Below are 10,041 nucleotides of genomic sequence, written 5' to 3' on the forward strand. Positions count from 1 at the left end.
TTATTCATGTTCGTCTCGTTTACTTATCGAACGAATCCAACACAAACTCTTTGACGAATCGAACACGAATTGTTCACGAACAATGAGCTTTTTTGACTGCCCTAGAAATGATTGGTAAGCATGTAAAAGCCCCCACATTTCTTCCCCCTAATTTTTTATAGTCCCACATCATCTATATGAAAATTATTTTCAAATAAAAATTCTATATATACTAAAAAATGAGACAGAAATTCTTTTTCACTCCTGCCCTTAATTTCGAAACTGGTAGAATTTATTTCTTTTAATTTAAGAAGCATATACTATAAAAATTTAATTTTGCATGTTATTAAAAAAGGGAAGAATTTATTTCTTATTTTTGAACTATTCAAAAATAAAAAATTTATTTGGAGTGTTTTTAAATGAAAAAAATATGAAACATTGTGTAGCACCTACTTCAAGCACGAGTTAGGGTCTGTTTAGGGCAGATATAGCTTATTGAATAATCTGTTGATAAGTTGATTAAAAATAATCTTCAGATAAGTTAACTGCTGTGGCTATTAGAAATTTTATTTTTTTAGAAAATTCAGACTGCTGACACCCCCGCACCTAGATAGGTGCGGAGCGTTTTTAAAACGCATAAACTTTCAAAACACGGTTTATCCAAACAGTCAAGGTGCGTTTTTAAAACCCCACCGCACCAAATAAGCTGCCCCAAACAAACCCTTAATTTCGAGTCGACGACGAACAATTTTGGGCTTGCTCATATTTGGCTCGTTTACACCCCTACACAAAAGAACTACAAAGTACCACGCAACGGCAAAATTAAAGGACCAACTTACTCACCTTCTTGCTTATGCAAAATTTAAATTTTATATACCACTTTCTTTAATATTTGAACACCAAGCTATAGATAAAACTTGAAGAAAAAAACTAGGTCTATAATCATGATAAAAGAAAGTATTAAAACAATCTCCTGATTATTTACATTATCTATTTTAATCTAATTCTATAAAAAAAATCAAATTAACCCCTACACTTTCCTAACGAAGCCAGAAACAATCATCACTACAAAACATCATGATACATTAAAAAAAAATGGGAACCCTAATCCTCATCCACAGTATCGCAGAATGGACTCCATGACCAACTCCACCGAAGCAGGTCCTGCTCGCTCCAACAAACCAAGAGCAAGCTCCCACTCATTCCACCCCCTCAATCCCGCAGCCAGCTTCCTCAACGTCCCCTTCCTTATTTCAGGAATCCATGCCGGCACAAAATTCACCAGCAACCCTAAAATACACGAAACATAAGCCCTCCATGTAACCGGATCACACCCCACCGAAACTTTCCCTTCCAACACATCAGCCAGAAACTCCATGTGCATACCAAAAGCCCTCAGATGCACCGACGAGAAGAAGGAAGAGCAGCCCGGAAATGTCTTCCTCAACCCCCAAATGAAAGCTCCTGAAACCACCAGCATGTACGCCATCGCATATCCCTCCAGCAGCCGTGCCCGCCCCCGCCGCAGGTCCGCTTTGCAGACTGAACTCCCACGAAATCAGCGCCGACGGCAATGTCTCCTCGTACAGGACTTGCACTAACAAAGGCCCGCCCGCCACGCATAGCAGAGACGTTCCGAGCGCCGCCACATTCCTGACCGCCGACGCGGTGGCGGAAAGCGACGACTTGTCCGACAACAGACGAGCAGACGGTTCCGGGCTGGATAGCTCGTTGGTCCACTCAATGACGAGCTTCAGGATGACGTTGTTCACGAAGTGCGTGTCGTGAAACGAGCGGCATGAGCGGAGGTAGAGGAAGCCGGGAGCTAACGGCGAGCGGCGGCCCTGGTTGGAGATGGAGAGGCCGAGGAGACCATTGGCGCCGCAGTGGGCGGCGCCGCGGCCCAGGAAGGAGGGGCCGAGGAGCCCATGGGCGCCGCAGTGGGCGGCGCCGCGGCCAAGGAAGGAGGAGAAGCAGCTGCGAATGAGCTGAGCGATGGCGTCTTTGTCGCGGGTGAAGGGGGAACGAGTGGCCGTGAGGACGATGAAATCATGCCATCTCCTGACCTTCTGTGACCACAGGGCGCCGACGATGGGCATGCTGGGCCACGGGCTCCCGGCGGAGCAGTTCTCCAGCGCCTGGCCGACCACCGCGTGGATGTACTCCAGGCCCTTCTCCAGCTTGAATGTTATAGTCAAGCTGACAAGTGCAGCCATTGGCAGAGGAAGCATTGGGACCGTACTGCCTGAAAATAATTAAGAGGCATTTACAGGCATGCTGAGCAATTTTTATGGATTTTACATATCCTGCACCTGAAAAGTTTGATTTTCACATTTCTAACACGCAAATCTTTCTTATCACATAAAAAATCACTTCTTTTGGAAGTGAAGTAAACCTTTTGATGCATAGGTAGAGTAGTATTAATGTAAATATCAAGGATTAGGTGTCAGATATGCAAATACATAAGGATTGAGTGGCATGTATGTTAATTCTTCCGATTATTAATATTGATGCATGATACGAAGGGTATTGCCCATGGTAAACTGTATGGCTAATAGAGCATTTCCTCCTACATAGCGCCCAATCCACTGTAGAAAGCAAAAATAACACCTAAAGTAAACTTTTTACATTTATACGGCTCAAATCTTTCGTATCACATCAAAAACAACACTATTTTAACTTTTAAAGAGTGAAATGCGTCTTTTCATGCATAGGTAAGGCGGCATATTGAAATTTAGGAGTTGGATATGTACATACATAAAAATTGAGTGGAATGTATGTAAATCTTCCAAAAAATTAATATTTAGTTGTTTACACTTTTGCAACGAAGGCTGGGAGAAAGGAGAGGAAACTCACCACAATCGCACTTTGGAAGAGTGACTCCAACAGAAGCAAGGATTTCCCTAACCTCAGATTCAATCAACTGAAGGTAAGTGGCAGGACTGGGCCAATCAATGCCATTCATTGCAACAGGTTCCCAAATACTCCGAGTAATTTCTGCCGAGAAATAGCTCACTATTGTGGCTAGAGAAGCCGGCAGGAAATCAGCGAGATCCCTTAAACCTATCAACAATTCCATAACAGTTTCAAGAACATAAAAAAAACAAATAAATGCAATCAGATTTCTAGAGTTTCAGAAGCTTTAATTCTGAACCAAATTAACTAATTTTCCAAGCTAACCTCTTATGAGATAGAGATCCCAGGCCACTTGTACTACATAAGAAATTTTTCCATCTATATTCAATCTTATGAATACTATATATACAACACTCATCAAAGTATCATTTCATTATTCCCATAATATCATAAATAATAATCAATCTCATATACATGAAGTCTTGTTCACTTCAGAAGATAGTCGATGTAGCACACATTACGATATCCTACTTCAAACATCTTTTATGAGCAGTACCACAACCAACACATCCCGTTGGATTTAATATTGTTTCTTGATTTCTTACTAATGTGCTTCCTTGACAATTATTTAAAGGAATATTTCAATACATACCACTCAATTCCCACATATTTACGTATCGAAAAGAGTGTCAAAATAGTCTTCCAACTCTTTGCAGGGAGTCATTTTAGTCTATTTTAGTCTTTAGAGTATATAAAGTGCTAATTTAGTCCTCTGACTCTTTTAATATGGGTTCAAATAGACCCCACTGAGGACTATTTTTGCCCCCATTAAACGGAATGGGAAAATAACTTCATATTAATAGTCAAGGGACTATTTTGGCACTTTACTCTTACATATCTAGCACTCATACTTAATTTTTACAGACATGATGCCAACTTAGTTATGCATAAAAAGGTGCATTTCACTGTTTAAAAGTTAAAATGGTGGTATTTTTTATGTGACATGAAATATTTGGTCGGTATAAATGTAAATGTTAAATGATATGTAAATACATATGAATTGGGTGCTATGTATGCAAAAGCCCCTTATTTAAAAGCTTGACACCACTCCATTAAGTAACATATTCTTAATAACATTCTCAATATTCACTATTTCAATTTGCTTTGAACTCAATTATATGGTTTTTTTTTTTTAAACTGTATTGATCCTTAAAGTTACTTATTAGAATTAGAAAAGTTTGATCAAAGCTTAATTATATATAATAACTTCATCATAATTTTAACGCATACCTTCTCTTCTTAATGTTCATAGAATACAATTCATGGTACTGAATTGTCTTTTAAAGATCAACAGTAGAAACAAGAATGCCCTTTTAGGCTCTTTATACTTTCCAATTAATTTTATTATAAGAAAATTACCTCAGGAGTACGTAGAAGATAAACCTAGCATTAAATCAAAACAGTTCTCTAATAACAAGACTTGATTTCCCGAGCCTTGCCTTCGTTAACTCTCCCTCACCTTCATAATATTAGCATTCAAAATTTTACAATTCCTTTTAGGTTTTGATTTCAATCCAACTGCAAAACCTTGATTTTTTAGTAGTCTCAACATCTTCGTTAATTTCAAGATTTTTTAAATTCTGTTTTTTTTATATTGAATATTTCAATAAACACTAAACAAAAGGAGAAGTAACAGAAACCAACATATTAATCGCCTCTTTCAAGTAAGAGAAATCGATGGAAGAAATCAACCGACTCAAAATTTTATAGTACTCAATTTAGAAAATGGAATGCAGATGCATGTCCCACTATTTGCTTGATGGCAAAAAGTGTGTAGTTGGATGGTAAACCTAGCAAAGATCTAATGATTCCATCATCTAAATTTTATTAAGTGTACTGTAGTTCAAAGAGTTGGAGAGTTTAGCTCTGACAATTTAGCTATATGTCAAGGCCCCATTTGGGGCAGCTTATTACCTGCGGTGTGGCGTGCGGTGTGTGTTTGGTAAACGGTAACGCTGCTTATTTAGAAAATTTATATGAAACGCAGGCCACGGCCCACGTTTCTTAGCGATTCATTTAGCCCGCTACACCTTCGTCCTGCACACCACTTGCTCGACCCTGCCACCCCTTTGTCCCCTCTCTCGTGATTGTTGTCCTAACTTTCTTCTCTCGATTCCCTTGGATCCATGGCTCCAGTGGGTAGGGCTTGATTCCATTTGAATCTGTTGGTTCCGATGGTTGTTTTCATTATTCCTCTCCCTCTCCCTCTCCCCTCTGTTCTTTGGCCCGGTTTGGATCATTGCCTCTCCGCCCTCTGTTCAGCGGTCTCTCTCTCTCCCCTCTGTTTAAGTATTCTCTACCTTATCTATGCGGGCATTTTAATTTTGCAAATATATATGTTCGATGGTTTTCCTGGGTTCTCTGTGCTCTTAAAGTTGAATGGTTTTTTGTTGATTTTGGATTTTGGGATTTTTTTGGATTCTCTATGTTATACCTGGTTGATGATTTGGGTTTTTTATGCTACCTCCGGTTGATGGATTTGGTTTTTCGTTGCTCTATTCGATTGATGCCCGAAATTTGGTGGCAGTTGTGATTGCATGTGGAAATTAATTGGAAATTCAAATTAATTGATGTTGTTGCCCGAAATTTGGTAGAGATGTTGGCGTGTGTTGTGGAGGTGTTAGTGTGTTGATGTAGTGATGTCGGGTGGTTGTGTGGTATAGAGGTGGTGGTGTGTGAATGTGTTGGTGTGGCGTAGAGATGGTGGTGTAGGAGAGTTGTGTGGTGTGGAGGTAGTGGTGTGTAGTGTGGAGGTGGTCGGATAGGGTGGTTGTGCCATGAAGATGGTAGTGTGTGGTGTGAAGTGTGGTTTGTGGATGGTGGTGTGTGGCGTGGCAAGAGGGCCAAGCATCAAAAAACAAGCCTAACAAAAGTGCATAATTAACGGCACACTGCTTCGGGTTCGGTATATTCTAGTTGTTTGTATTATTTCCCACCATCAACCATCTAAATATTAAGTTTATAATCATATTACTAAGTTTCACTGAAGCATAAATAAATATAGAATGTCATAACTCGAACTGGAGCTTGGAATTAACTAAGGCGAAAACGGGCAGTTAGAAAGTGGAATTAAATTTTCTATTAGTTTATTTCTATTAATAACAATTTAATATTCAAATATTCATGAAAAAACAACTAAAGAAAATAATTTAAATAACAAGTAAAATTTTTACCTTTTCGATTGTTGCTCTCACCTCATGTCCTCTTATTCAAAAGCTTAAAACATGAAAAAATCATTAAAACAATAAAATTAATTATCTAAAGATAACTCAAAAGCAATCATACTTCTAAACAACAACAATCCAATGAGAAAAATAATATATATGTTGATTTTTCATATTTCTATAAAAGTATTATAATAATTTAATGTATATATCTATGAGATTTACCTCATGGAAAATAACTTAAATTTTTATATGTATTAACTTTAAATTTACTTTTCAAAATTTAGCTTTTAAATTTATTTTTTATTTTATACTCTTCACATTAACATTTGTCTTAGGAGCAATGTCAAACATAACCTAACACACTTTTAAACAATATTATCTCATCGGCACAGCGGTCAATTATCTAAGGTGAAAAAGTATCTACTCGCCCTTAGCTGATATTCAGGTGGTAAGAAAATATCTACGCACGTGGGTACACTGTCGTCTCTTGCTTGTACTATCAGAGAATGAAATCCTCTTAGCATGCACATACAAACAACTATTAATACCAGAGTTAACCCAAACTATATTAGAAAAGGCGAATATTATTACTGAAAGAAAATGAGCGCACTTGAAAGGAAAAATATAACACACGACACCCGAAATCCGGAAATTGCAACAAAACACCAGAGTCTAACTAAAGTGTGTCTCGAGATGCTGATGGTGATCAAGAAAAGGCGAATATTATTACTGAAAGAAAATGAGCACACTTGAAAGGGAAAATATAACACACGACACCCGAAATCCTGAAATTGCAACAAAACACCACAGAGTCCAACTAAAGTATGTCTCGAAATGCTGACGGTGATCGGTGAGGGTTTGGCAATCCGGCGAAATAGCAAAGAGTAGATGAAGGTCGGAAGGCGCGGCAATGGAAAAGGATGTAAACGGCGACAACGAAGCAGAGGAGTTACAGTAAGGGCAGCAAGTTGGAAGGAGAGGAATGGATGGTTGGGTGGCTAGAACAGCAAAAAAAAGGTTGTTTCAACGTGAATGCAAAGAGGGGGAATGTCGGTGAAAGCAACGGGGGATGCGGGGAACTGCAAGACAGCAAGAGGACGGTTGTCTGAGGTGGCAACAACAAGGACAGATGGCTAGATTGGGGAAACTGCAGGGAAAACAACAAAGTGTGGTTGTTTGGGTGCAGCTGCAATAATGGAGGGGGGTTAGGAGCGACATAGGGAGGATGTGAAAAGAGAAAGGGAAAATAAACATCACCTCGAGAGAGAGATACAACCGGAACACCACTCAATCCCTCAAATGGAGAAACAAACAACAGCAGCTGTCCTAAACAAACTCACGCCAAAAACTGAATTCCAAAACCTAATACAACACATTTATAGAAAAAGACAAATGAAATGAAAGATAATATGAAAGAAAGCATAAGTAAGGAAAACAAGATGGTTTCAACACGTCTCACACAATTGCGAAAATCCCATGTTATTGTAGCAGCAATAGTATCGCAAAAACAAATTTTGTGTAGGAAGTTTTTGCATCTGAGCTGCATATAGATATAGGTTTCCACAATGTAACTCTCGAGCCCTTAAGTTTAAACATTCTTCTTCCGCTTCTCGTACTCAGCGAAATGTAGTTGATAAATAAGTATGTGAGTAGAAATCAACTCTGGGATGAAATCTGTGGCAGCCTGCGCCACTCTAAGAAAATTCATCTTCTTCTTCACTGATACGACTTGTATCATATTGAAGGATTTTCTTCCCCATCAAGCTTCTAAGAAAATCTCCAAAGTGGTGATTCATCATTCCTGTCTGGACATCTTATAGTGGGTATAATGCTAAACTGAATCTAATAGTTGAATAACTCATAGTCTTCCCGACGTGGCAGAAAAGAGCCTATTTTCTGACAGGTTGGATCTTTCTCGGTAGGGGAAACTCACGAAGGAGTCTATAGATCTGAAAAAACTGAATTCTCTTATCTGGGGTTGTCAGGCGTTTGATATTGGTTCCTCAAACTTGGGATCAACTTGGATCATCAATGTGAATTATGTTGAAGTCTCCCTTGTGCCCTCAGCTAGAGCTGCGTGCTTTTCTTCCTCATCCGTTGGACTTTGTTCCTTCTTCTGTGTGTCCTTACGTTCTTCAGTGTCAACTATGTCATTGTTTATTTCTTCAACAGCTCCCTGCTTAATGAAATATACAATATGCTTCAATATGCCTAAATCCATGGCACTTGAAACAATTATTGGTTGGGGTGGATTTGTGAATGTAGATTGGTACCCTCTATTCTCCACGTTGAACTAACGTCTCCTCAGGTGGGGTCAACTTGGATATTCCCTTGGGAGTACTCTGGCTATAAAATCCTAGGGGTTGAACATTGCATGTAAGATGTGGTGGTCGCGCGGTGATATGATCTGTTCACTTCTGAAGCTAGGGTCTGAATATCTGATCTCTAGTGAGTTGATAGAAACTAACGCCGCATCTCCTATTTCATCTTGCATCAAGTAGTACTTTTGTCTTTTCATTCACATTAGCATACGTGCTTCAAATTTTGACACTAAATAATGCATTATTCTTTAGCTTGCTGGCAGCTAGTTTTATCATTTTGCCTTGTGGGATGTTCTAACACTCAAATACACATTCCAAGTTCCTAAGTCACTCGATGAACTCATTTGGATTACCGTCAAAATATGGAAAAGCCACATTTATTTTAAAATTTAGTCATCTAAGATATTTCAGTTCATATCTTCGAAGTAAAGGTTCTTCATCCCTAGAATTTGCATGCTGGAAGAGGTTCATTTCATCCATTCAATCTAGCAAGCCCTCACTGTGGTTACGGGTGACCCATCCGGATTGCCTCCTCAAACAAGTGGTAAGCCTAGATTGTAGTTGGCAGGTTTCCCACTGCATATCCTCCCTTGAAATCCCCTAAATACTTCTTTATGAATTTCTCATAAGTGACATCATGTCATTTCCCCTCGATATGGCTTCTGAAGATCATCTCCTTGGAGGCATGGTTAGGTGTTGGGTATGGGTAGGCGAAAAGAGGTATAAGGGTGATTTTGGGTGAGAAAGAAAAATTTTTAGTGGAGATAGGGTTTGGGGAATTGGAAGGGTGGTTGAGGGTAGGGAAAAAAATTTCTGCATGGGTGCTTGGGTAAGGCAGGGATGGGACCAAAGTTAGGCTAACTCTAATACCAAATGATACTGAAGTTAACTCAAAACATAATAAAAAAATTAATTTTATTACTAAAAGCACATGGGTAATTACAACCAACATACTTAAAAAGAAAAATACAGCACACAACACTCAAAAATCTGAAATAGCAACAAAACACGACACAAATATTCTAAGTATGGTGGATCAGATCGACGGGGTTTGGCCCTCTGGCGAGGTAGCAAAGAGTAAGTGAAGCCCGGAATGAGCAACGACAAGTGGACGGCAGTAGCGAAGCGAAGAAGTTGCGTCAAGGGCAACAAACCAGAAGGAGAGGAATGGATGGCTCGATAGCTAAAACATCAAAGAAAGGCTGTTTTCAGGCGGCTGCGGCGACGGGAAATGTTGGCGGAAGCGACTAGGAATACAGGCAACTATAGGATAGGGTGGCCGCAGTGAGAACAAGTGTTGGATTGGGGAGGAAAACAACAAGGTGAGGCTATTTGGGGAGGTTGTAACAATGGAAGGTGGTCAGAAGCTACGTGGGGAGGATGTGAAAAGGGATAGGAAAGATAAACACCACCTCAGGAGGGGTATATAGCTGGATCACCACTCAATCTCTCAGATGCAGGCCTCAAAGGGAGAAACAGATGTCGACGACTGCTCTAGCAAATTCATGCCAAAAATTGAATTTCAACCATAACACAACACATATATGAGAAAAGACTAAAAGGAATGAATGATAATAGGATAAAAAGCATAAGAAAGGAAAACGTGATTGTTTCAGCCTATCTCATGCGATTGTGAAATCCAGTGATACTGTAGCAGC

At 39.4% G+C, this 10,041-nt stretch overlaps 1 protein-coding gene across 1 annotated transcript; it reads right to left on the minus strand.

Annotated features, from left to right (window-relative positions):
* Nucleotides 1-896: 896 nt before the first annotated feature.
* LOC110028078 (mediator of RNA polymerase II transcription subunit 33A-like) lies at nt 897-3,129 on the minus strand. The gene is given in 3 exon segments (XM_020729799.1): nt 897-1,483; nt 1,485-2,224; nt 2,836-3,129. Coding segments are annotated over 3 exon segments (1,356 nt in total). The 5' UTR covers nt 3,059-3,129; the 3' UTR covers nt 897-1,090.
* Between the last annotated feature and the right edge of the window lie 6,912 nt (nt 3,130-10,041).

Source organism: Phalaenopsis equestris, unplaced genomic scaffold (genome assembly GCF_001263595.1).
Source record: "Phalaenopsis equestris unplaced genomic scaffold, ASM126359v1 Scaffold000002, whole genome shotgun sequence".
NCBI lineage: Eukaryota > Viridiplantae > Streptophyta > Magnoliopsida > Asparagales > Orchidaceae > Phalaenopsis > Phalaenopsis equestris.